This window comes from Carcharhinus amblyrhynchos, unplaced genomic scaffold (genome assembly GCF_965287045.1).
Source record: "Carcharhinus amblyrhynchos unplaced genomic scaffold, sCarAmb.v2.hapA scaffold_687, whole genome shotgun sequence".
In the NCBI taxonomy this organism is placed as follows: domain Eukaryota; kingdom Metazoa; phylum Chordata; class Chondrichthyes; order Carcharhiniformes; family Carcharhinidae; genus Carcharhinus; species Carcharhinus amblyrhynchos.
In genome coordinates, this window is record NW_027650427.1 from 50,745 (window position 1) to 78,491 (window position 27,747).

General features: G+C 47.3%; 1 protein-coding gene across 1 annotated transcript; it reads right to left on the minus strand.

The window, feature by feature from the left end:
* Positions 1-3,539: 3,539 nt before the first annotated feature.
* LOC145339816 (uncharacterized) lies at positions 3,540-27,472 on the minus strand. Its single transcript, XM_080184345.1, has 8 exons — positions 27,331-27,472; positions 23,469-23,585; positions 23,260-23,361; positions 18,839-18,967; positions 12,346-12,426; positions 11,161-11,268; positions 8,357-8,445; positions 3,540-3,647 (listed from the first exon to the last, which is right to left on the minus strand). Exons 1-7 carry the CDS (start codon positions 27,461-27,463, stop codon positions 8,372-8,374), a joined length of 744 nt encoding a protein of 247 aa, XP_080040471.1. The 5' UTR covers positions 27,464-27,472; the 3' UTR covers positions 3,540-3,647; positions 8,357-8,371.
* Between the last annotated feature and the right edge of the window lie 275 nt (positions 27,473-27,747).

The window sequence follows — 27,747 nt, forward strand, 5'->3', positions numbered from 1 at the left end:
TAAAGAAAGGGTGAAGAACAGACCATCTGACGGAGGTACCCACTGGAGGTGTTCTGCCTTGATAACCTGCCAGCAACACATCGGAATTCTGGAAACCCGACACGTAAATATTTCCAGCAAAGGTTTTAGGAGCGTGCGACACCAAATGAACTGGGAGCAAAAGGACACAGTTTCAGTTAAAGTCAACCCTTTAAAACTATCCCCCATCCACCCCCCCAATCTCCCCACCCACCTCTCATCCCCCTAACCCCCTCTCACTCCCCCCAGCCCCTCTACACCCCATCACCCCCCCTCACCCCCTCTACAGCCCTCCATCCCCCTCTCACCCCCCAATTCCCCCCTCACCCCCCCATTCCCCCTCTCACCCCCCAACCCCCCTACAGCCCCCCATTTCCCCCTCACCCCCATTCCCCCTTTCACCCCCCACCATCCCCCACTCACCCCCCCATTCCCCCTCAACCCCCATCCCCCTCTCACCCCCCAATTCCCATCCCCCTCTCACCACCCCATTCCCCTGATCCCCCATCCCCCTCTCACCCCCCAATTCCCATCCCCCTCTCACCACCCCATTCCCCTGATCCCCCATCCCCCTCTCACCCCCCAATTCCCATCCCCCTCTCACCACCCCATTCCCCTGATCCCCCATCCCCCTCTCACTCCCCAATTCCCATCCCCCTCTCACCCCCCCATTCCCCTGATCCCCCGTCCCCCTCTCACCCCCCCATTCCCCTGATCCCCCGTCCCCCTCTCACCCCCCCATTCCCCTGATCCCCCGTCCCCCTCTCACCCCCCCATTCCCCTGATCCCCCGTCCCCCTCTCACCCCCCCATCCCCCTGATCCCCCATCCCCCTCTCACCACCCCATTCCCCTGATCCCCCATCCCCCGTCTCACCCCCCCATTCCCCTGATCCCCCACTCACCCCCCCATTCCCCTCTCAACCCCCATTCCCCTGATCCTCCATTCCCCTCTCACCCCCCATCCTCCCATACCCCCTCCCTCCCACCCTCATCCCCCCCATACCCCCTTCCTCCCTCCCATACCCCCCTTCCCTCAACCCTCCCACACCCCCCTTCCCTCATCCCTCCCATAGCCCCCTTCCCCCATCTCTCTCCCTCAAACCCTCTGTAACCCCCTCCCTCATTCCCCTTTAACCCCCTCCCTCTGGGCCCCCCTCATCCCCCCACCCTCATCACCCTGTAACCCCCTCCCTCATCCTCCCTCAACCCCATAACCCCCTCCCTCATCCCCCATACTCCCTTTCCTCCTCCCCTGTACCACCCTCCTACCCCCCATCCTCCCTTCCCTCCTCCCCCCATCCTCCCCCCCGTATTCCCCTCACTCATCCCCCCTCCCTCGCCCCCACTGCACCCCCTCCCTCACCACCCCTGCACCCCCCTCCCTCATCCCCCCTGCACCCCCCCGGTACCCCCCTCCCTCACCCCCCCCCGGGTACCCCCCTCCCTCACCCCCCCCCCCCCCCGGTACCCCCCTCCCTCACCCCCCCCCCCCCCGGTACCCCCCTCCCTCACCCCCCCCCCCCCCCCCCCGGTACCCCCCTCCCTCACCCCCCCCCCCCCCCCCCGGTACCCCCCTCCCTCACCCCCCCCCCCCCCCCGGTACCCCCCTCCCTCACCCCCCCCCCCCCCCCCCGGTACCCCCCTCCCTCACCCCCCCCCCCCCCCCCGGTACCCCCCTCCCTCACCCCCCCCCCCCCCCCCCGGTACCCCCCTCCCTCACCCCCCCCCCCCCCCCCCGGTACCCCCCTCCCTCACCCCCCCCCCCCCCCCCCCGGTACCCCCCTCCCTCACCCCCCCCCCCCCCCCCCCCGGTACCCCCCTCCCTCACCCCCCCCCCCCCCCCCCCCGGTACCCCCCTCCCTCACCCCCCCCCCCCCCGGTACCCCCCTCCCTCACCCCCCCCCCCGGTACCCCCCTCCCTCACCCCCCCCCCCCGGTACCCCCCTCCCTCACCCCCCCCCCCCCGGTACCCCCCTCCCTCACCCCCCCCCCCCCCGGTACCCCCCTCCCTCACCCCCCCCCCCCCCCGGTACCCCCCTCCCTCACCCCCCCCCCCGGTACCCCCCTCCCTCACCCCCCCCCCCGGTACCCCCCTCCCTCACCCCCCCCCGTACGCCCCTCCCTCACCCAGAGAGACACAGTTGGGGAGGATCAGGATTTGGATCCACATCCTGCTCGCGGGGCAACGGCTGCAGCGGGGGGCGGGGCAACGGCTGCAGCGGGGGGCGGGGCAACGGCTGCAGCTGGGGGCGGGGCAACGGCTGCAGCTGGGGGCGGGGCAACGGCTGCAGCTGGGGGCGGGGCAACGGCTGCAGCGGGGGGCGGGGCAACGGCTGCAGCGGGGGGCGGGGCAACGGCTGCAGCGGGGGGCGGGGCAACGGCTGCAGCTGGGGGCGGAGCTCGGCATTAAACAGAGTTCCTGAGCCGGCGCTCGGTGCCGGGTCTGGGAGCCGGCGCCCGGTGCCGGGTCTGGGAGCAGGCGCTCGGTGCCATACTCAGGCAGAATCTGTCTGGAGGGACTGCCGATGCCAGGCTAGAATTAGAGGCAACTATAAGGCTGAGGGTCTGCATGGAGGGGTTCGGAACCATAATGATATAAGGGATGGGGCATGGGCTGGGGATATGAGGGGTAGGGCTGAGCAGTGAGGATGTGAACTGTATAGCAGGATTGGCAGGCAGGCAGGTATGTAAAGCTCTCCTGTGGACAGTGCCCACACTGAACTGTTCACCATGCATTGCAGAAACTCACAAATACACCAAATACTATCACTGTCGGAATTTCTGGTCTTTCTCAAATCACCCTGGAAAAGCAAAGCACCTCAAAACTCCCAGTGAGAAGCATGCAGTTCCACCCTGCCACTATACAGTAGTGAGGCGAGTAGTATTTTCCACTAACAGGATGGTGTTCCAGAAAGAGCTTGTGAATGTCTGTCTGGGTGTGCGGCGAGGTACATCAGAGTGATTAGCTGACAGTCAAACAGCACAATCCTTCAGATCCTTCTGAATGTACTGAGAGCCCATGCTTGCAAAGCATCTACTGTTAGATATGAATCTGTGATTGGACAGCACTTGGTGAACAATCCTAAGTGCACTAATAACTAATCAGTAAGCTTATAACACACTTGTTGCAAACCACATCCGTCGTACATTTATAGCACGATGCATTTCAGAAGTTCATTTCACAACCTGAACACATTCTAATAATATTGTCAATGAAGCATTTTGAAGGAGTCAATTTGCATATAGCAAACTCCCATGAACAGCAAAGTGATTGTGACCAGATCCTCTGTTTTTGTGGTGTTGATTGAGAGATAAATATTTATCATAAAGAACTCCTCTAATCCTGAAATGAGACTCGATCCTACAACCTTGGAGACAAATGTTACCACCTGAGTTGAAGTTTAAATAATCCAGGACAGTGCCCTTTGTATGATAATGAAACTACATATATAAACAATCTAACCACATCAACATTTTATTATCTTTAAGTTATACTAGCCCAAATATTGGCGTCTATCTGTACAGGTAAAGATGAGGTGCTCCACAATGCCAACAGCTCCAATAAAAGGGGAGTGAGAGATGCACATATAGAGTGCAGGATGGCCCTCTCCCCCCAGTGACAATGTTCCTGTGGGAAAGAAAGATCAGTGAAGCATTGTGCCAAGCAATGTTAATAATCACTGAAAGTTGAATCATGTATAGATTGTTAACAATACAAACAGCACAATGTACTCTTAGGAAACAGTAATCATAATATAACTGTATCACCCAGCCACTCTTGGTGATGGAAACTGAAGTCCGCCACCCTCAATGCTTCCTCCAAGTCAAGTTCAACATTTAATTTCTTTCAACTTATTATTGTCACATGTATTAACATAAGTGAAAAGTATTGTTTCTTGCACACTATGCAGACAAAGCATTCCTTTCATAGAGGATAGTGCAGAACAAGTTGGGCCGAAGGGCCTGTTTCCATGCTGTAAACCTCTATGGCTTTAAACTTAATACAAGGAGGACTCCTGATTCATCAGCTGAGAGCAGGGGGTGGGGGGAATGGAGAGGTGGTGGAAAGAATACACAGTTAGCAGCACAATGTTTCCTTACTCATGTTTCACCTGAGACTTCATGGGGTCCAGAGTCAACGTTGAGGATGCTCAGGGCAACTCCATCCCGACTGTATACCATTGTGCCACCATTGCTACTGGTTCTGTCTTGCCAGTGGGGCAGGACATCCCCAGGGATGGTGATGAACAATATCTGTAAGGTATGTCCGGCTATTGCTTGACTAGTCTATGAGACAGCTGTCTCAATTTTAGCACAAGCCCCCAGATGTTAGTAAGGATGACTTTTCAGGACTGTTGTTGTTTCCAATGTGGGTGGTCTGGCTGGTTTCATTAACTTTCTGGTGGTTTGCTTGGAAAGACAATACACATCCCTGAGCTATAAGCAGCACCTTTCCGTGAGATTCCTTTTCCCTGTACTCATGCTTCCAAGCAAGCATACCCAGTAGGCCAGACTGGGTAAGGACAGCAGATTTCCTTCCCAAAAAGAGACGTTAGTGAATGCCTATTACAACAGTCAACAATAGTTTCGTGATTATTCTTTAGGAATTAAAATCAAATTTCACCATCTGCCATAGTGGGATTCAAACCTGTGACCCCGGGTCTCTGGGTTACTGTCCATTGACAATACCTATACACACCACTGCCCCAATCTAAAGACCAGCACAGAATGTCTAAATAAGGAAGGAGAAATTAGTATAGACAAGAGAACTAGCTTGAAATATTAGAACACATTAAGAATTCCTCCAGGTATTTACAGAGGAAAAGAAGTAAAGTTTGCACTGGTCAGTAAGTGGAAACAATACCACTGGAGGTTCACCTCCGAGTCACTCACCGTCCCGACTTGGAAATGTATCGGCCGTTCCTTCACTGTGGCTGGGTCAAAATCCCGGAGCTCCCTCCCTAACAGCACTGTGGGTATACTACACCTCAGGGACTGCAGTGGGTTCAAGTTGACAACTCCCAACACCTTCTCAAGGTGCAATTAGGGATGGGTAATAAATGCTAGGGCTGAGCTGGGACACCCACGTTCCCTGATTGAGTTTTTAAAAAAGCACAGGGAACTTCAATCAGTAATACTTACAAAATCATAAAATGCCTACAATGCAGAAGAGGCCATTTGGCTCATCGAGCCTGAACTGACTCCCTGACAGAGAATCTTAGCCACGCCTTTAGCCCTGCCCTATCCCTGGCTAATCCATCCTAACCTGCACATCTTTGGACATTAAGGGGCAATTTAGCATGGACAATCCATCTAACCTGCACATCTTTGGAGTGTGGGAGAAACTGGAGCACCCGGAGGAAACTCACGCAGACACGGGAAGAACATGCAGATGCCACACAGAGAGTCACCCAAAGCCAGAACTGAACCTGGGGCCCTGGTGCTATGAGGAAAGCCCTGAAAGTAAGTTTTCCCCTTTAAATGTGTGTGATATCAGCCCCAAACCTTTACATTAAGAAACTAAATTAAATAAAAGACAATGTAGATTAATCTTCCACAGTGAAGAGTCAAAGGGAACAGGGTTGATTTTTCCAGATTGCTACAATACACATTCCTGAGGTATAGACAAAAGCTGTCAGTGAGGTTCCTTTCCCTAATTTAATCATGTTCATTTGTTTCAGTGTTTAAGATGCCCAGGTTGTCGTGATATGTTCTTCCCCATTGTGCATCTGAACCTAAGCCATCAGTTCTGAAGATAAGAGAAACATCTTTTCATTGAATGCCCCAATTGGTAACTATGCAAGACAGTTACACAAAAAACTCTGGCACCCAGTTCCTAATTACTCAGTGTAGGTAGTGCTTAAAATGAATAAATCCATACTCGGTTTTTTTACCCACTTAGTAACAAAACTATCAATTACACAGTGGTTAGCATTGCTGCCTCACAGCGCCAGGCACCTGGGTCCAATTCCCAGCTTGGGTCACTGTCTGTGTGGAGTCTGCACGTTCTCCCCATGTCTGCGTGGGTTTCCTCTGGGTGAACAAAGAGCAAAGAAAGAATAAAGAAAATTACGGCCTTTCGGCCCTCCAAGCCTGCACCGAGCATGCTGCCTGAATGAACTAAAACCTTCCACCCTTCTGGGAACCATATCCCTCTGTTCCCATCCTATTATGTATTAGTCAAGACACCCCTTAAAAGTCACTATCATAGCTGCTTCCACTACCTCCCCCCACATGCCCTTAACAATTCGCTGTTCCACCTTGGGAGAAAGCTTCTGACTATCCACTCTGTCCGTGCCCCTCACAATCTCGTAGACTTCTATCAGGTCGCCCTCTCAACCTCCATCATTCCAGTGAGAACAAATCAAGTTTCTCCAACTTCTCCTCATTGCTAACGCCCTCCATACCAGGAAACATCCTGCTAAATTTTTTCTGTACCCTCTCCAAAGCCTCCACATCCTTCTGGTAGTGTGGTGACCAGAACTGAACACTATATTCCAAGTGCGGCCTCACTAAGGTTCTATAAAGCTGCAACATGACTTGCCAATTTTTAAACTCAATGCCCCGGCCGATGAAGGCAAGCATGCCGTATGCCTTCTTGACTACCTTCTCCACCTGCCTTGCCACTTTCAGTGACCTTTGTACCTGTACACCCAGATCCCTCTGCCTATCAATACTCTGAAGGGTTCTGCCATTTACTAAGAACGTAAGAACATAAGAAATAGGAGCAGGAGCAGGCCATCTAGCCCTTCAAGCCTGCCCCGCCATTCAATAAGATCATGGTTGATCTGTTGTGGCTCAGTTCCACTTTCCCACCCTCTCCCCATAACCCTTAATCCCCTTGCCTATCAAAAACCTATCTACCCACGTCTTAAATATATTTAGCGAGGCAGCCTCCAACACTTTAACGGGCAGAGAATTCCAGAGATTCACCACCCTTTGAGTGAAGAAGTTCCTCCTCAGCTCCGTTCTAAACTGCACCCCCCCCTTATCTTGAGGCTGTGCCCTCTAGTCCTACTGTCCTTTCTGAGCAGGAAGAGCCTCTCCACCTCTATCCTATCCATCCCATTCATCATCTTATATGTCTCAATGAGATCTCCCCTCATTCTTCTAAACTCTAACGAGTACAAGCCTAGTTTATTCGGTCTCTCCTCATAGTTCAACCCTCTCAACTCCAGTATCAGCCTAGTAAACCTCCTCTGCACTCCCTCCAAGGCCAAAATATCCTTGCGTAAGTGCGGTGACCAAAACTGCACACAGTACTCCAGCTGTATACTGTATATTTCCTATCTGTACTAGACCTTCCAAAATGCATTACCTCACATTTGTCTGGATTAAACTCTATCTGCCATCTCTCCGCCCAGGTCTCCAACTAATCTATATCCTGCTGTATCCTCTGATGGTCCTCATCGCTATCTGCAAATCACCAACCTTTGTGTCATCTGCAAACTTACTAATCAGTCCAGTTACATTTTCCTCCAAATCATTTATATATATTACAAACAGCAAAGGTCCCAATACTGATCCCTGAGGAATGCCACTTGTCACAGCCCTCCACTCAGAAATGCACCCTTCCACGGCTACCCTCTTGTCTATGACCGAGCAGTTTTGTATCCACCTTGCCAGCTCACCTCTGATCCCATGCGACTTCACCTTCTGCACCAGTTTGCCATGAGGAACCTTGTCAAAGGCCTTACTGAAGTTCATGTAAACAACATCCACTGCGCTACCCTCATCAATCATCTTCGTCACTTCCTTGAAAAAAATCAAGTTGGTAAGACACAACCTCCCCTTCACAAAACCATGTTACTTCTCACTAATACATCTACGTATTTCCAAGTGGGAATAAATTCTGTCTCGAAGAATCCTCTCCAATAATTTCCCTACAACTGACGTAAGGCTCACTGGCCTGTAATTACTTGGATTATTCTCTGGATGCTCTGATTTCCTTCTGCAGTCCAAAAAAGACATTCTAGTTACGTGCATTGGCAATGCTAAATTCTCCCTTAGTGTACCCGAACAGGGCCAGAGTGTAGTGAATAGGGATTTTCACAGTAATTTCATTGCAGTATTAATGTAAGCCTACTATGACACTAATAAACTTGAAAATGGGATGTACCTATAAAAATTGACTTCCCGATCCTTTCGATCAAAATGTGCCAATGAATTGCCCATTCTGAAAATTTATCAATTCCCTCCTGTTATTTGTCTCACTCAGCCTTGCCGATACAGATAATGGTGTTACTGTGTTATAAAGTGTTTCAGATTACTGCAATCAGCGCTCCTCTAATCCCAATTCTGCAAAGACAAATTCTGCTTCTTTTTTCCATATTTTACCTCATGGCAGTTGAGTTAGTTCTGAAAGTGTAGACTCCCTGATCGTGATGAGAGGCGACTGAGCCTTTGAACTTTAGTCCATGATCGCACTGTGAATAAAATACAAAAGGAACTGTGTGAATGTGTGACTAACCTGGAGTTTTGTCAAAATGACTGACGAGGTAAAGGTTGTTTGATGAGTGTTGTGAATTGTGTTATGAAGTGTTTGTCCCTTTAAAAGCTGGTTTAGTGTTCAGTGCTTGGATGTTTAAAACACAGATTGCAACGTTTGTTAAAAAGACCAAGCATCAGGGTTGCCTTTGTAACAGGCTTTGCAGGCTTTTGCATTTTGCTAGCCTATCAGTTTAAAGAATGTACTCTGTGATTAGGACCTTATCAAATTTGAATTTTCTGTCATTGACATCATCAGACCAATCCTGGGGTAGGAAAATCAATAGGTCATCAGAGATATAAAAATAGGAACTCAACTGCCTGCCTTCAGTTCAGTTCAGTGGAGTGGAACTGAAAAACTGCCAGCTCTCAACATGTAAACAGGGCAAGAGCGGCTCCCTACCAGCTTAAGATATCTCTTAACAGAACTCTCCATCTATCTATCAAAGGGTACCAAATCAGAAAGAGTTTACCCACAGCCACATCAACGAAAGAACTCCAAAGCTTTTTTCAAAGCCATAAAACTTGTTAATGTGTTTTTGAAAGTGACAGAGTTAGTATTATTGTATTTTGGTAATGAATAGTCCTTGTATTTATTTGAACAGCATTCCAGTCAAACCTTACTCTAATTGATGTGTTACTTGTTTAGTTAAAGTTCCTGGTTGGTTAAATAAATGACTTGTTAATTATTCACTTCAAGCAAGTGTCAGGTCTTTCTGACTCTCATGAACCTCTCAAAATTAATGAAGAACAGTTAACACCATCACAAACATTTCTAACAGATTATGAAGTGAGGTAAAGGAGATTAAACTCTGCGTCATAACATGAGGCAATGCATCAGGTGTGTTGTTTGATATGTTTCAGGGAGAGTTCTGTGATTGATGTGATGGAAGAGAGCTAGTTTCTTAAAAGGGTACTGCTAGTGGGAAATAGTTCAGTGTCACAGGGATGTATGTGGATCACAATCATTGCAATGTTCACCCTCTGCCCTCAGAGTTCTCCACAACCACTCAGTGATATTTTCACATTCCAATGTGACTTGATCCTCTCCAGTTTCAAACATGCCCCTTATGGAGTGTTTTACATCTTAGGGCACTTACTGGGACATGAGCTAGGACAGGATTTGTGGGAGAGCTGCCAGGGAGGAAGGGACAAAAGGCGGAACTGACTAAATTCTCTCCCAGTGTACCCGGACAGGTGCTAGAGTGTGGCGACTAGGGATTTACACAGTTACCTCACTGCAGTGATAACGTAAGCCTTCTTGTAACATAAATAAACTTTAAACTGTAGGCTATTCAATTCAAGCAATGTTCCTCTTATAGACTTAAACCCCTCTTCAAAATCAGTTAACAGTTTATGTACTTGTAATTGTTAACACTCCTGGAGCCTTTTGAACACCTTAGAGGGAGAGAAAGAGAGAGAGAAACCTGTCTTCTGACTGTCCCAAACAGCAGCCTCCAGAGAGAGAGGGAAAGACATCTCTTGCTGCTTTCAGAACCAAGCACAAACGACTCCTTTTTCCCTGTAAGCCTAGCTCGGTTCATTAACACACGACTGACTGTCTGTGTCAATCACCTAATCAAAACCCTAAACTGAGACCCCAGGGGAAAAACCCAAATAAACAAAAATGCATTCATTTAGCTTAAAACAAACACATCCCGAGCTAAATGAGCCTGCATTCACAGCGTGAGAGCTGCCTGGTGCAGAAAGATTGGCACCACGTAAAACAAAGCTGAATTTTAAACATACATAACATAAACATTGCTAGGCCATTGCAGAGGGTATTAAAGAATCAACCACATTGCTGTGGTTCTGGAGTCACATGTCGGCCAGACTAGGTAAAGATGGCAGATTTCTTTCCCTAACAGACATTAGTTAGGTTGATTGGCCATGCTAAATTGATTGTAGTGATAAGGGGATCAGCAAGGTAAACATGTGGGTTTAAGGGGATAGGGCCTGGATGGGATTGTGATCGCTGCAGACTCAAAGGGGTGAATGACTTCCTTCTGCACTGTAGGGATTCCATGATTCTAGTGAATCAGATTGGTTTTTATGACAATTGACAATAGTTTTATGGTCATCAGTAGATTCTTAATTCCAGATTTTTATTAAATTCAAATTTCACCACCTGCTGTGGCGGGATTTGAACCCTGGTCCCCACAGCATGACTCTAGATCTCTGGATTACTAATCCAGTGATAATACCAGGAATTATATCAGATGATAGTCTGATGTTTGTGGTTGAAGGGGAGGAGATTTCATTGCTGGATATCTAATGGACAAAGATTTAGTGGATGGAAATGTGTCAATGAATGAGGAAGCATTTGCAGAATCAATTTTGTTGCTGGCAAAATGTTAACTTTGGCAAAATAGCAAGAAAGAAAGAACACGGAGACTAGAAGCAGGAGGAGGCCATTCAATATCATTGAATTCAATATCCTGATCCTCCCCTTTCTCCCTCATATCCCTCGATCCCTGTAGCCCCAAGAATTATATCTAATTTCATCTTGAAATCAAACAACATTTTGGCCTCTATTATTTTCTGTAGGAGTGAATTCCACACATTTCCCCACCCTCTGGGTGAAGATGTTTCTCCTCACCTCAGTTCTAAAAGGTTTATACATTCAATCACAATTCACATTATTCAGCACTTACTGTATTTTACAAAGGCGACGAATTGCACCCCTACAATAAAGAGATATGTCACCACTGACAATGCAATGGATCCAGGCATGAGACTCGCAGAAAGCTGACACAACTGAACTGCAGGGAGAGAATTAATATGGTTTATGAAATTATTGCAGAATTCTGACAAAGCTTCTGAGGTCACGTACCAACCGATTCAAGAACAGCTTCTTCCCTGCTGCTGTCAGACATTTGAACGGACCTACCTCGCATTAAGTTGATCTTTCTCTGTACCCTAGCAATGACTGTAACACTACATTTTGCACTCTCTCCTTTCCTTCTCTATGAACCAGGTAAAAGACTGACAGAGGCTGGATGGTGTTGAGTGAGCTTCTCGAATGCTGCTGGAGTTGCACAGATTTAGCCATGATGTTAGTCAATGGCGCAGCAGGCTCCAATGGCCAAATGATCTATTCCAGCTCCTATTTCTTACCTTTCGATGTTTCGGCAATTAGGGAGGATTCCATCATGCTCCTGACTTGTGCCTTGCAATCAGGTGAGTTGCTCACCACATATTTCCCAGCCTCTGACCCAGTTTTATAGCCACATGGCTGGTCCAGTTCAGTTTCTGATCAATGGTAACCCTCAGAATGTTGGTAGCGAGATATATCATTAACAACACCAACTAGGATTATATCCCCTGGAATGTCAAAGATGGGTTTTTGATAAGCGAGGGGATTAAGGGTTATGGGGAGAGGGCGGGAATGTGGAATTGAGCCACGACAGATCAGCCATGATCTTATTGAATGGTGGGGCAGGCTCGAAGGGCTAGATGGCCTACTCCTGCTCCTATTTCTTATGTTCTTATGTTAAACTAAGAAATGAACAAAGCCTACAGACTGACAAATTTTGTTTAGCCAAGTTAATGAGGCATGAGGGAATAAAATGGAGCTAGGTTTCAAATCAGCCATAATGTCACTGAAGGGCAGGATAGGCTAGAAGGGCTGAAGGGCCTCCTCCTGTTGCTAAGCTTCCCAAGATCTAGTATGGATGAGACCGTGGGGAATACGTGAGATTTTCATTGCTCTTAGCAAAAGGCAGCAGGGGCATACTGCTTATAACTTGCTGATTCTGGGATGTGACGTTCGAATCCATTTGGAACAGCCATCCAAGAAGCCCAGTATTGTTTCAGATTATTTTCTCAGCAGTACTCACTGATCTCGTGCTCTTTGTAAATCGGTATGAAGGAAATGCCCACAGCTACAAATCCATTGACCAGGAAAAAATTACGATGCGCTGTGTATAAACCAAACTTGAAGTTAAACGGCAGGAAGACTATAACAGATACACAAGCTGACATCTGTCTTTGTCTATGACATTTACTCAAAAACATGGAAACTAGGAGCAGGAAGAGGCCGTTCAGCCCATCGAGCCCTGCTCCACCATTCAACATGACCATGGCTGATCTTCTATCTCAATACTATATTCCAGTGTTCCCCTCGTAACTCCTGATACCTTTCGAGTCAACAAATCTATTTATTTCCTTCTGAGTTGAGGGGATTGAGCTATGAGGAGAGGCTGAATAAACTAGGCTTGTACTCGTTAGAGTTTAGAAGAATGAGGGGAGATCTCATTGAGACGTATAAGATGATGAATGGGATGGATAGGATAGAGGTGGAGAGACTCTTCCCGCTCAAAAAAGACAGTAGGACTAGGGGGCACAGCCTCAAGATAAAGGGGAGGCGGTTTAGAACGGAGTTGAGGAGGAACTTCTTCACTCAAAGGGTGGTGAATCTCTGGAATTCTCTGCCCGTTGAAGTGGTGGAGGCTGCCTCGCTAAATATTTTTAAGAAGCGGGTTGATGGGTTCTTGATAAGAGAGGGGATTAAGGGTTATGGGGAGAGGGCGGGAAAGTGGAACTGAGCCACAACAGATCAGCCATGATCTTATTGAATGGCGGGGCAGGCTCGAAGGGCTAGATGGCCTACTCCTGCTCCTATTTCTTATGTTCTTATGTTCTTATGAAATATATTCAGTGACTTGGCCTCCCCAGCATTCTGTGGTAGAGAATTCCACAGGTTCACCACCCTCTGATTCTCCTCACCTCAGTCCTAAACAGCCTCCCCTGTGTCCTGAGACTGTGACCCCCTTGTCAAGAACTACCCTCAGCCATAGAAACACCATCCCTGTATCCTGACTGTCCAGCTCTTGCTTGTTTTGAGTTTGAATTGGAACAATCCCAGATTCTTCACTAGAAGGACAACACAACATTCTAACCAGAGGCCCCAAACCAAACTTCTACCTCAGTAACCATCTATCTAACAGTCACCTCTATGACTCTATTTGCATGGATCCAGTCAGCAGTGAACCGTACCCTGAAAATATTGGGAGTCACTTTGGACTTCAGCCTCTCATACCATTATGGTGAATCTCCCTTTAAAAGCAACGCAGCAGAAGAGGGTCACCTGATTTGGGGAACAATTGGGATTGAAAGAGAGTAATCACGCCATGAGGTGGAGTCCCCTTTCAGGCAGAAGACAGTCTGAAATATGTAGAAGACATGTAGGGCCAGGGGCAGCCATTGGGCCTCTCCAGGGCAGTCGGGGGGCTGTTGGCCTCTGTACCGTTTCTCCTCGTTAACAAATACCTTTTGTGTTCCTAACGAAGTCTGAGTCTGTGTGCACCATTATATTGGCGACAAGAATGGGATGGATTATTGATGCACCAAATTCCCACTTCCAATCAAATTCCCAAATATTCACTTGGTCTCCCCTTGAAGGGTGTTGTTGTTGGGGGAGGGGAGTCCATTCCACCATTATATTCACTGACTGGAGATGAAGGTAGTTAAATCTGGGGACACTGCACTTCTACAGGAAGTAGGTCAGATGAAGGAAAGATCAAAGGGGGAAAAAGGAGATACTGAAACCTAGATGGAGTGTCAGCTTTTAAACCTCAGCCAATTACTATTCCCTATACGCAAGGTCTGCAAAGGAAGCCTATTTTATAAAGCAAGCTGCTGTTTTGCCTCAAAAGCAACTCACTGCATTGTTAGGTAACAATTACTGGATTTTTATAGATCTTAATATCTATAGGGTGTTGTGGAACAGTTTGGGGAGAGTTAGTTCCGAAGGTAGTTATGACTGTTTGCAACTGTATAAATTGGGGATACTGTGAGTAGCCATGTCTTAGTTACGTGTACTTCTAATTTGCTTTATTGTTGATTATTCTATTCCTGAATAAATATTTATTAAAATCATCATAAAAAGTCTGGGACATAATTCTCTGAATTTCAATCCTCCCTCTTACTATATAAACTTGCAAAAATCAGTTGTTTCAAGTTTTCCTTCTGGAATTTGAACATCTCAGCATTTGCCATCAGCTGTGTCCTTAACATTTCCTCAGGAGAAATTATTTTTGCTGACTGGGGAGTCTGGAACTCGGGGGCAGAATCCTAAAAATTACAACTAAACATTTCTGGAATGGTAGAAGTTTGGAATCTGCTTCTACAAATGCCAACTAGTATACATGAACAGCCAGTAATTCGGAAAGCTAATAGAATGTTACCATTTATTGTGGGGGAAATTGAATACAAGACTAAGGGAGGTTATACTGCAATTGGACAGAGCATGGGTGAGCCCATACCTGGCATATTGCATACAGTATTGGTCTCCTTATTCAAGGAAAATGTTAACCTTTGGAAGCAGTTCAAAGAAGGTTCACTAGACTATCAACAGGAACGGAGGGTTGTCATAAGAGGAAAGGTTGGAGCGGTGGCATAGTGGTTAAAACTGCTGCCTCACAACGCCAAGGACCAGGGTTCGATTCCCAGTGGCACAGTGGTTATCACTGCTGCCTCACAGCGCCAAGGATCTGGGTTCAATTCCTGGCTGTGGGTCATTGTCTGTGTGGAGTTTGCACATTTCCCCTGCGTCTGCAAGGGTTTCTTCTGGGTGCTCCAGTTTTCCTCCCACAGTCCAAAGATGTGTGGGTTAGGTTGACTGGCCATGCGAAAGTTGACCCTAGTTTAGAGGAGATTAGCAGGGTAAATATGTAGGGTTATGGGGATAGGGTGGGATTGTTGTGGGTGCAGACTCAATGGGCTGAATGGCCCCCTTCTGCACTGTAGGTATTCTGTGATTCTCAGGTTAGGTTTGTATCCACTGGAATTTAGAAGAGAGGCGATTTGATCGAAACCTGTAAGATCCTGAGGGGCGTCTCGACAGGGTGGATGTGGAGAGGATGTTTCCTCTTGTGGGAAAATCTAGAACTGGGAGGGGTGTCACTGTTTAGAAATAAGGGGTGGTCCATTTAAGACAGATGAGGAGAATCTATTTTTCTCAGAGGGTGGTGAGTCTCTGGAACTCTCTTCCTCAAAAGCAGTGGGAGCAGAGACTTTGAATATTTTTAAGGCAGAGTGAGATAGACTATTGGTTAATGAGGGGGTGAAAGGTTTTTGGGAGGGGTGGTCAGGAATATGCAGTTGAGGTTACCATTAGATCAGCCCATAGTTTTATTGAATGGCGGAGCAGGCTCGAGGGGCCCACTCCTATTCAAAAGTTAACTTCAAAATAGAAATTCATAAATTTTTGTGAACCAAAGGTAGTAGGGCATTAAATTGGAGTTAGGATGCAAAATGCTGAGCAAGTCTGACATACTAATGGCGCACTTCTGTTCCTATCTTTCCCCTAATTCTTCAGCACCAGAGTTTCAATCCCTTTGACACTGCTGGCAAGTGGCTGCAATCTGGCTGGCCAGCATTTATTGCCCATCCCTAATTGCCCTTGACAAGGTGACGGGTGCCCATTCTTAATTGCCCTTGTCCTACGAGGCTGTTTCAGAGAGCCAGCCATTTTGGAGTCAGCAGCATTGCTCTGGAAGTGGAGTCACCTGGAGGCCAGGTAAGGAGTCTACCACATTGCTACAGCTCTGAACGAGGTAAGGATGGCGGATTTCCTTCCCTAAAGAACATTAGTGAACCAGATGGGTTTTCACAACAATCGAGAATGCCTTCATGGTCATCAGCAGATTCTTAATCCAGATTTTTTTTGTGAATTTAAACTCTACAATCTGTCATAGTGGATTAATAGTCCAGTGATTATACCACTAGGCCATCGTCTTCACTAATCTCCAACTTCTCTTTTGTCACTTAGTATGCTGTTTTGGATTTGTAGTGCTTATTCTTTTGTAACTATCCCATGCATTTACCCACTAACCACACATTTTTGGACACTAAGGGGCAATTTAGCATGGCCAATCTACCTAACCTGCATATCTTTGGACACCAAGGGGCAATTTAGCATGGCCAATTCCCCTAACCTACACACCTTTGGACACTAAGGGGCAATTTAGCATGGCCAATCCACCCTAACCTACACATCTTTGGACACTAAGGGGCAATTTAGCATGGCCAATCCCCCTAACATACACATTTTTGGACACAAAGGAGCAATTTAGCATGGCCAATCCACTTAAACTACACATCTTTGAACACTAAGAGGCAATTTAGCGTGGCCGATCCACCCAACCTGCAAATCTCTGGACACTAAAGGGCAATTCAGCTTGGCCAATCCACCTAACCTGCACATCTTTGAGATGGCACAGTGGTTAGCACTGCTGCCTCACAGTGCCAGGGACCAGGGTTCGATTTCCAGCTGGGGTCACTATCTGTGTGGAGTTTGCACATTCTCCTCGTGTCTGCGTGAGTTTCCTCCGGATGCTCCAGTTTCCTCCCACAGCCCAAAGATGTCCGAGTTAGGTTGATTGGCCGTGCTAAAATTGCTCCTTAGTGTCCTGAGATGTGTAGGTTAGAGGGATTAGCAGGTAAAATATGTAGGGATATGGGGGTATATCCTGGGTGGAATTGTGGTTGGTGCAGGCCCAATGGGCTGAATGGCCTCTTTAAATAAAAAGGGCGGCAATGGCACAGTGGTTAGCACTGCTGCTTCACAGCTCCAGGAACCTGGGTTCGAATTCCCGGCTTGGGCCACTGTCTGTGTGGAGTTTGCACATTCTCCCCGTGTCTGTGTGGGTTTCCTCTGGGTGCTCCAATTTCCTCCCATAGTCCAAAGATGTGAGAGTTAGGTAGATTGGTCATGGTAAAATTGCCCCTTAGAGTCTTGACATGCATAGGTTAGAGAGATTAGTGGGTAAATGTCTGGGGATGTGGGGGTAGGGCCTGGGTGGAATTGTGATCAGTGCAGACTCGATGGGCCAAATGGCATCTTTCTGCACTGTTGGGTTTCTATGATTCTATGATCTTTGGATACTAAGGGGCAATTTAGCCTGGCCAATCCACCCAAACTACCACACTGTCACTGAGCTAGTGCTATAATCAGAGTACAAACATAATCAGATCCTTCAAACTAGACTCTGTTTCCATCAGACAAGATTACAAAGTGGTCTATTCCAGACTCAGACTCAGGTCCCTGGGTCAGCGCAGGGTTACTGCAGAAGGTCAGAGGACATGGAGTTGGGGGTAGGGTGTTAGCGTGGATAGAGGATTGGTTGTCAAATAGGAGGCAGAGAGTGGGGGTCAATGGGTGCTATTCGGATTGGCGGTTGGTGACTAGTGGGGTGCCCCAGGGGTCGGTGCTGGGGCCTCAGCTATTTACCATTTATATAGATGATCTGGAGGAGGGAACCGAGTGTAGGGTGTCGAAATTTGCTGATGACACCAAGATTGGGGGAAAGGCAAATTGTGCGGAGGGTGTGGAGAGTCTGCAGAAGGATCTAGATAGGCTGGGCGAATGGGCCAGGAAATGGCAAATGGAATTTAATGTTGGCAAGTGTGAGGTGGTCCACTTTGGTAGGAAGAATGGTAGGAAGGACTATTACTTACGTGGCGAAAAACTGCAGCAGGCGACGGTGCAGGGGGACCTCGGGGTCCTTGTGCATGAGTCGCAAAAACCCAGCCTGCAGGTGCAGCAGGTGGTCAGGAAGGCGAATGGGATGCTGGCCTTCATAGCGAGGGGGATTGAATATAAAAGTAGGGAGGTCTTGCTGCAGCTGTATAGGGCATTGGTGAGGCCGCAGCTGGAGTACTGTGTGCAGTTTTGGGCGCCGCACCTGCGCAAGGATATTTTGGCCTTGGAGGGAGTGCAGAGGAGGTTTACTAGGCTGATACCGGAGTTGAGGGGGTTGAGCTATGAGGAGAGGCTGAATAAACTAGGCTTGTACTCGTTAGAGTTTAGAAGAATGAGGGGAGATCTCATTGAGACGTATAAGATGATGAATGGGATGGATAGGATAGAGGTGGAGAGACTCTTCCCGCTCAAAAAAGACAGTAGGACTAGGGGGCACAGCCTCAAGATAAAGGGGGGGCGGTTTAGAACGGAGTTGAGGAGGAACTTCTTCACTCAAAGGGTGGTGAATCTCTGGAATTCTCTGCCCGTTGAAGTGGTGGAGGCTGCCTCGCTAAATATTTTTAAGAAGCGGGTTGATGGGTTTTTGATAAGAGAGGGGATTAAGGGTTATGGGGAGAGGGCGGGAAAGTGGAACTGAGCCACGACAGATCAGCCATGATCTTATTGAATGGCGGGGCAGGCTCGAAGGGCCAGATGGCCTACTCCTGCTCCTATTTCTTATGTTCTTATGTCTCCTCACCAGAATGTCAGAGTTAGGATGCTCTGGCGTGACTGACAAGTTTGGGGGTGGGGAGGGGGCTAGAATTTTGTAAACTCTCAAACAAACTATTACTAAATAAACTTGCCTTTCTTTATCAAAAATGATCTTTTCAGTAGAGTTTCAGGATGCAGGTAAAGGAAGAGAAGATAAAAGATCAGTGCTGTGACAAAGAGAAATCCAATTCCTTCAATGATTCTGTATGGCAGAGGGAAGTCTGGAGAAGGACAAAATAAAGAGTGCATGAGATGAAAACTGTTGAACTCACTGTGTAACAGAAGATTGATTACTCCGCGTCAGCCGAAAAGCTGGTTTTCATAATTAACCCGTACCTTTGTCACATCTCAAAGAATCGGAGGTTTGTGGGAAGAGCTGTCAGTGTGATCCTGCATGAATTGGAGCAAGATGTTTGACTGGCTGTTCAAAGGGATGTCAGACACTATCTGATAAGAGGGGAGATTTGATTTGATTTGATTTATTATTATCACGTGTATTGGGATACGATGAAAACAAAGCATGCCGTTCATAGAGTAAATAGGAGAGAGGGTGCAGAATGTAGTGTTACAGTCATAGCGAGGGTGTAGAGAAAGATCAGCTTAATGCGAGGTAGGTCTGTTCAAAAGTCTGACAGCAGCAGGGAAGAAGCTGTTCTTGAGTCGGTCGGTACGGGACCTCAGACTTTTGTATCTTTTTCCCGATGGATGACGGTGGAAGAGGGAATGTCCGGGGTGCAGGGAGTCCTTAATTATGCTGGCTGCTTTGCTGAGGCAGCGGGAAGAGTAGACAGAATCAGTGGATGGGAGGCAGATTTGAGTGATGGACTGGATTTCATTCATGGCCCTTTGTAGTTTCTTGTGGTCTTGGGCAGAGCAGGAGCCCATACCAAGCTGTGATACAACCAGAAAGAATACTTTCTATGATGCATCTGTAAAAGTTGATGAGAGCCATAGCTATATGCCAAATTTCCTTAGCCTCCTGAGAAAGTAGAAGTGTTAATGGGCTTTCTTAACTATAGTGTCAGCATGGGGAGACAGGACAGGTTGTTGGTGATCTGGGCACCTAAAAACCTGAAGTCGACCCTTTCTACTTTGTCCCCACTGATGCAGACAGGAGCATTTTCTCTACTATGCTTCCTGAAGTCGATGACAATCCCCTTCGTTTTGTTGACATTGAGGGAGAAATTATTGTTGCCACACAAGTTCACCAGATTCTCTATCTCATTCCTATACTTTCTCTCGTCATTGTTTGAGATCTGAGCCACTACGGTGGCGTCATCAGCAAACTGGAAAATGGAGTTGGAGGGGAATTTGGCCACACAGTCATAGGTGTATAAGAGTATAGCGGGGCCGGGGGGAGAGCTTGTAGGGCACCGGTGTTGAGGATGATGGTGGAGGTGGTGTTATTGCCTATCCTTACTGATTGTGGTCTGTGAGTTAGGAAGTTCCGGATCCAGTCACAGAGGGAAGTGCCGAGGCTCAGGCCACGGCGTTTGGAGATGAGTTTTGTGGGAATGGTGTTGAAGGCTGAGCTGTAGTCAATAATAGGGGTTTGTCCTTGTTATATAGTTGTTCCAGGGTTGAGTACAGGGCCCAGGAGATGGCATCTGCTGTGGACCTGTTGTGACAGTAGGCAACTGTAGTGGATCCAGGCAATCCGGGAGGCTGGAATTAATTCGTCCCATGATTAACATTTTGAAACACTTCATAACGATGGATGTCAGAGCCACCGGCCAAAAGTCATTAAGGCACGCTGCTTGGCTTTTCTTAGGCACTGGGACGATAGTGGTCTTCTTGAAGCAGATAGGGACCTCAGATTGTTGTAAAGCGAGGTTGAAAATGTCTGTGAATACCCGCACCAACTGATCTGCGCAGGATCTGAGTGCTCGTCCGGGTATCCCATCCGGGACAGTGGTTTTCTGTGGGTTAACCTTCAAGAAGGCTGCTCTGACATCTGCAATGGTGACCCCAGATACAGGTTCATCCAGGGCATGCTCTCTCTGACCTCTTACTCAAACGGGCATAGAATGCATTCAGCTTATCAGGGAGGGGGTGGGTGCGTGGTTGGAGCCAGTGATTTTACATGCTTTCATCTTCTACCTTGTTATCCTGCAGATCTTGCCATAGGAAGTTCAGGATCCAGTCGCACAGGGAGGAACCAAGGCCCAGGCCACAGAGTTTGGAGATGGGTTTTGAGCTGACAGGTATTGTATCATTTTAAGTACTTGCTTCTCTAGTGTTATTGCACAAACTTAGCAGATTTCCCACTGTCTGCTTCTCCTATTGAGGTCTACATGACGTTTCTCACAGTGGTACAGTTGTTCGCACTGCTGCCTCACAGCGCCAGGGTCCCAGGTTCAATTCCCGGCCTTATGTCACTGTCTGTATGGAATCTGCACGTTCTCCCCATGTCTGCATGGGTTTCCCCTGGGTGCTCCAGTTTTCTCCCAAAGTTTGGGGGATTGGCCATGGTAAATTGCCCCTTAGTGTCCTAAGAGGTGTACATTAGGTGGATTGGCCATGCTAAATTGTCCCTTAGTGTCCAAAGATGTGTAGGTTCAGGGAATTGGCCATGGTAAATTGCCCCTTTGTGTCAGGGGGATTAGCAGGGTAAATATGTGGGAATATGGGGATAGGACCTGGATGGGCCTATTGACTGTGGGCTGAATGGCCTCCTTCTGTACTGTACAGATTCTATGATTCTACAAAATACCCATCACTTGTTGAACAATGCAATTAATAAGACACTGACGCTCCTTTCACAGCTGCGGGAGGACGACAAAAAGACGGGTTGCAAGGATGTGGGTTCTTTCCCAGTTTTTCCATCTTTCTATCTGGTGAGTGGTATTGAAATGTGGCCAGTGTGTGAATTTAACATGGTACAGCGCACACACCGGCGTGTGAATTTAACACGTTACAGCGTACTCACCGGCGTGTGAATTTAACACGATATAGCGCACTCACCGGTGTGTGAATTTAACACGGTACAGCGCACTCACTGGCGTGTGAATTTAACACGGTACAGCGTACTCACCAGCGTGTGAATTTAACACGATATAGCGCACTCACCGGCGTGTGAATTTAACACGGTACAGCGCACTCACCGGCGTGTGAATTTAACACGGTACAGCGCACTCACCGGCGTGTGAATTTAACACGGTACAGCACACTCACCAGCGTGTGAATTTAACATGGTACAGCACACTCACCGACGTGTGAATTTAACACTACAGCGCACTCAACCGGCGTGTGAATTTAACACAGTACAGCGCACTCAACCGGCGTGTGAATTTAACACGGTACAGCACACTCACCAGCGTGTGAATTTAACATGGTACAGCACACTCACCGACGTGTGAATTTAACACTACAGCGCACTCAACCGGCGTGTGAATTTAACACAGTACAGCGCACTCAACCGGCGTGTGAATTTAACACGGTTTCGCGCACTCACCGGTGTGTGAATTTAACATGGTACAGCACACTCACCGGCGTGTGAATTTAACACGGTACAGCACACTCACCGGCGTGTGAATTTAACACGGTACAGCACACTCACCGGCGTGTGAATTTAACACGGTACAGCACACTCACCGGCGTGTGAATTTAACACGGTACAACACACTCACCGACGTGTGAATTTAACATGGTACAGCACACTCACCGACGTGTGAATTTAACACAGTACAGCGCACTCAACTGGCGTGTGAATTTAACACAGTACAGCGCACTCAACTGGCGTGTGAATTTAACACAGTACAGCGCACTCAACTGGCGTGTGAATTTAACACAGTACAGCGCACTCAACTGGCGTGTGAATTTAACACAGTACAGCACACTCAACTGGCGTGTGAATTTAACACGGTACAGCGCACTCAACTGGCGTGTGAATTTAACACAGTATAGCGCACTCACCGGCGTGTGAATTTAACACAGTACAGCGCACTCAACTGGCGTGTGAATTTAACACAGTACAGCGCACTCAACTGGCGTGTGAATTTAACACAGTACAGCGCACTCAACTGGCGTGTGAATTTAACACAGTACAGCGCACTCAACTGGCGTGTGAATTTAACACAGTACAGCACACTCAACTGGCGTGTGAATTTAACACAGTACAGCGCACTCAACTGGCGTGTGAATTTAACACAGTACAGCACACTCAACTGGCGTGTGAATTTAACACAGTACAGCGCACTCAACTGGCGTGTGAATTTAACACAGTACAGCGCACTCAACTGGCGTGTGAATTTAACACGGTACAGCGCACTCACCAGTGTGTGAATTTAACACGGTACAGCACACTCACCGGTGTGTGAATTTAACACAGTACAGCACACTCACCGACGTGTGAATTTAACACAGTACAGCGCACTCAACCGGCGTGTGAATTTAACACGGTACAGCGCACTTACCAGTGAGTAGTATTGAAATGTGGCCAGTGTGTGAATTTAACACGGTACAACACACTCACCGGGGTGTAAATTTAACACAAACAGGACAGGGCACTTACCGGGATTGAGTACACACAACAAGGTCGCAATGAGCAGAGAGAAAAAGGCAACCATCTGAGTGAAGACAAATGCTGTTGTCAGCTGCACATGTCTCTTGTGAACTAGGAACACAAACAAACAGAGCGGAGAATGAATCAGTTCAAGGTGCTGGCAATTAATGTGAAGTGCCTTGTAATACAATCAGGTGACACAGGAAGTTTTTTTTTACCTCTGTAAGTCTCCAGGGCAAAAAAGAGAATGAAAATTGCTAGAGCGTAGGATGTTAATGTGCTAACCACAGCGACGGTAGATGCCATGACAGTGCATTCATAGAGTTTTAGCAACCCTGAAACAGGAAAATGATATCAATCCTTCTGGATCCAACTCGCAGAAATATATTTTACAGCCCAGGGTGACATGAAGCTGACAGGTGTTATTTGAGATTCCTCACAACAATTTAAATCTTTCCCTTGTCCCGTCTTTTACTTATTTACAAACACATAATTTAGGAGCAGTTGTAGGCCATTCAGCCCACTGTGCCTGCTCCGCCATTCATTATAATCATAGCTGATCTGATTGTAATCTCAACCCCACATTCCTGCCCACTGCTCTGATACTCCAGTGTGTGAGTCTGTGTACAAGAGAATACGATGTGGAGATGCCGGCATTGGACTGGGGTAAAACAGTGAAAAATATCACAACACCAGCTTAAAGTCCAACAGAATTATTTGTAGCAAACGCCTCAAGCTTTTGGAACAGGCTGTTCCTTCATCAGGTGGGTGGGAGTTCTGATCACAAACAGGGTGTAAAGACTCACATTCCAATCATTATGCATGTAAATTGAGTTTGTATCTTTGTGCCCTGTTTGTGATCAGAACTCCCATCCACCTGATGAAGGAACAGCCTATTCCGAAAGCTAGTGGCGTTTGCTACAAATAAATCTATTGGACTTTAAGCCGGTGTTGGGAGATTTCTCTCTACAAGAGAATGCACCGGAGTGCGGGTCCGCGTACAGGGGAATGCGCCGGAGTGCGGGTCCGCGTACGGGGAATGCGCTGGAGTGCGGGTCCGCGTATGGGGAATGCGCCAGAGTGCGGGTCTGCGTACAGGGGAATATTCCAGCGTGTGAGTTATCTTGTGTGATATATTCTCCCTATTGTGTTACTGGTCAAAGGTCTAATTGATACAGGAAACAGATTTTTCAGGCTGGACAGAGGGGGATGTAAAAGGGGTGGGAGAGTTTCACTATTGGTTAAGGAGAATATCACAGCTGTACTGCAGGAAATGACCTTGGAGGGCTCAAAGAACAAGGCAATACGGGTAGAGCTCAGGAATAGGAAGGGTGTAGTCACAGTGTTGGGGGTTTTCTATAGGCCTCCCAACAACCAGTGGGAGATCGAGGAACAGATATGCAAGCAGATTTTGGCAAGGTGTAAAAGATTTTCACTTCCCCGATATTGGCTGTGACTCACTTAGTGCTACGGGAGTGGATGGGGCAGAGTTTGTAAGGAGTGTCCAGGAGGGCTTCCTGAAACAGTATGCAGATAGTCCAACTAGGGGAGGGGCCATACTGGACCTGGTACTGGGGAATGAGCCCAGCCACGTGGTCGATGTTTTAGAAGGGGAGCAGTTCAGGAACAGTGACCACAATTTAGTAAGCTTGAAGATACTGATGGACAAAGATAAGTGTAGTCCTTAAGTGAAGGTGCTAAACTGGGGGAAGGCTAATTACAACAATATTAAGCAGGAACTGAAGAATTTCGATTGGGGAGCAGATATTTGAGGGCAAATAAATATCTGGTATGTGGGAGGCCTTCAGGTGTAAGTTGATAGGGATTCAGGATCGGCACATTCCTGGAAGGCTGAAGGCTAAGTATGGCAAGTTTCGGGAATCTTGGATAACAAGAGATATTGTGAGCCTAGTCAAAGGTAAAAAAGGAAGCATTTGTCAAAGCTAGGAGGCTGGGAACACACAAAGCAAGTGTGGAACACAAGGAAAGTAGAAAGAAACTTAAGCAACGAGTAAGGAGAGCTAAAAGGCGTTACAAAAAATGATTGGTGAGCTGGATTAAGGAAAATCCTAATATGTAAAGATATATAAAGAGCAAGAGGATAGCCAGGGAGAGGGTTGGCCCACTCAAGGTCAGGGGAGGGAATCTATGTGTGGAGCCAGAGGAAATGGGCGAGGTATTAAATGGGTACTTTGCGTCAGTATTCACCAAAGAGGAGGACTTGGTGGTGATGAGTCTGAGGAAGGGTGTTTAGATAGTTTGGGTCCTGTTGAAATCAAAAAGGAGGCGGTATTGGGATTTGTGAAAAACACTTAGTTAGACGAGTCCCCAGGATCTGATGGGATTTCCCCCAGAATATTGAGAGAGGCAAGGGAGGAATTGCTGGGGCCTTGAGAGAAATCTTTGTATCCTCGCTGGCTACAGGGGAAGTCCCAGAAGATTGGAGAATCGGCAATGTTGTTCCTTTGCTTAAGAAGGATAGCAAAGATAATCCAGGTAATTACAGGCCGGTGAGGCTTACATCAGTGATAGGGAAATTTTGGAGAGGATTCTTTGAGGATTTATTGCCACTTGGAAATATGTAGATGTATTAATGAGAGGCCACATGGTTTTGTGAAGGGGAGGCCGTGTCTCATTAACTTGATTGAGTTTTTCAAGGAAGTGATGAAGATGATTGATGAGGGTAGGGCAGTGGATGTCTATATGGACTTCAGTAAGGCCTTTGATAAGGTCCCTCATGGCAGACTGGTGCAGAAGGTGATATCGCATGGGATCACAGGTGAACTGACAAGGTGTATACAGAACTGGTTCGGTCATAGGAGACAAAGGGTAGCAGCTGGAGTGTGCGTTTCTGAATGGAGGGCTGTGACAAGTGGCATTCCTTAGGGATCAGTGCTGGAAAATGTAACTGGTTTGATTAGTAAGTTTGCAGACAACACAAAGTTTGGTGAATTTGCGAATAGCGATGAGGACAGTCAGAGGATACAGCAGGATATTGATCAGTTGGAAACTTGGATGGAGAGATAGCAGATGGAGTTTAATCTCGACAAATGTAAGGTAATGCATTTTCGAAGATCGAACACAGGTAGGAAATATACAGTAAATGGCAGAACCTTAAGAGTATTGACAGGATGTATATGCTCACAGATGTTGTTAAAGATCTGGGTGTATAGAAAGATTTCAGGTCACTGAAAGTGGCAACGCAGGTGGAGAAAGTAGTCAAGAAGGCATACGACACACTTGTCTTCATCGGCTGGGGCACTGAGTTTAAAAATTGGCAAGTCATGTTGCAGCTTTATAGAACCTTAGTTAGGCCGTACTTGGAATATAGTGTTCAATTTTGGTCACCACACTACCAGAAGAATGTGGAGGCTTTGGAGAGGGTACAGAAAAGATTTACCAGGATGTTGCCTGGTATGGAGGGCATTAGCAATGAGGAGAAGTTGGAGAAACTTGGTTTGTTCTCATTGGAACGACAGAGGTTGAGGGGAGACATGATAGAAATCTAGAAGATTGAGAGACAGGGATAGAGTGGACAGTCAGAAGCTTTTTCCCATGGTGGAAGAGTCAATTACTAGAACGAATAGGTTTAAGGTGCAAGGGAAAAGGTTTAAACGAGATGTACAAGGTAAGTTTTTTTTTTACACAGAGGGTATTGGATTCCTGGAACTCGTTGCTGGGAAAAGTAGTGGAAGCAAATACAGTCGTGACTTTTAAGGGGTGTCTTGACAAATACATGTATAGGATGGGAATAGAGGGATATGGCGTTTTAGTTCAGCTGGGCAGCATGGTCAACGCAGGCTTGGAGGGCCGAAGGGCCTGTTCCTGTGCTGTAATTTTCTTTGTTCTTGTTTTTTGAATCAAGTATCCCTCTTTAAACATCTGATCAACACTGCGACCATACCACTTGCTGCCTGCCATGCTGCCTCAAACATTCAGAGTTTTAAATTATTTCAAATTTTGGTTGATATCAGATGAAAATCCCTGGCCATCTAATCAGTTTGAAAGTCCCAGTGTGCGAATATCAATATCATGTAACGGACGGACACAAGATTCAAACCAGATGCTGAGAAAACTGACCTTCCAAGACCAGCAAGTAGGTATTCTGGTTCTCACTGATTTTGTTAAAGACTCTGCAAGTGTACTGTTGACACACTTGAAGAAGCTCAGTGTTAATCGTCAATGTTTCGTTGTAAGCTGACAGATGGAACATTTTGTTACTTTCAAGTAGTTTGCCCGCTGTGAACCACTGGATTGTGGTGGGTTCGCCAACTTTCAGAGAGCAATGAAGGTTTACAATATCGCCGGCAGGGTTGGGATCTTGAAGTATGATTGGTGGCTGCAAGACCTCTGTCAACAGAGAAAGAGCAATGAAGTCAGTAATTGAACCTGGCGTGTTAGCCTGTAAAGGATATCCCGCTGCCATTTCCCTCCAGTGACTCTCTGTGATGGATATCTTGCATTTCAAACAATATCCAGAGGATTTAAGAGGGGAAG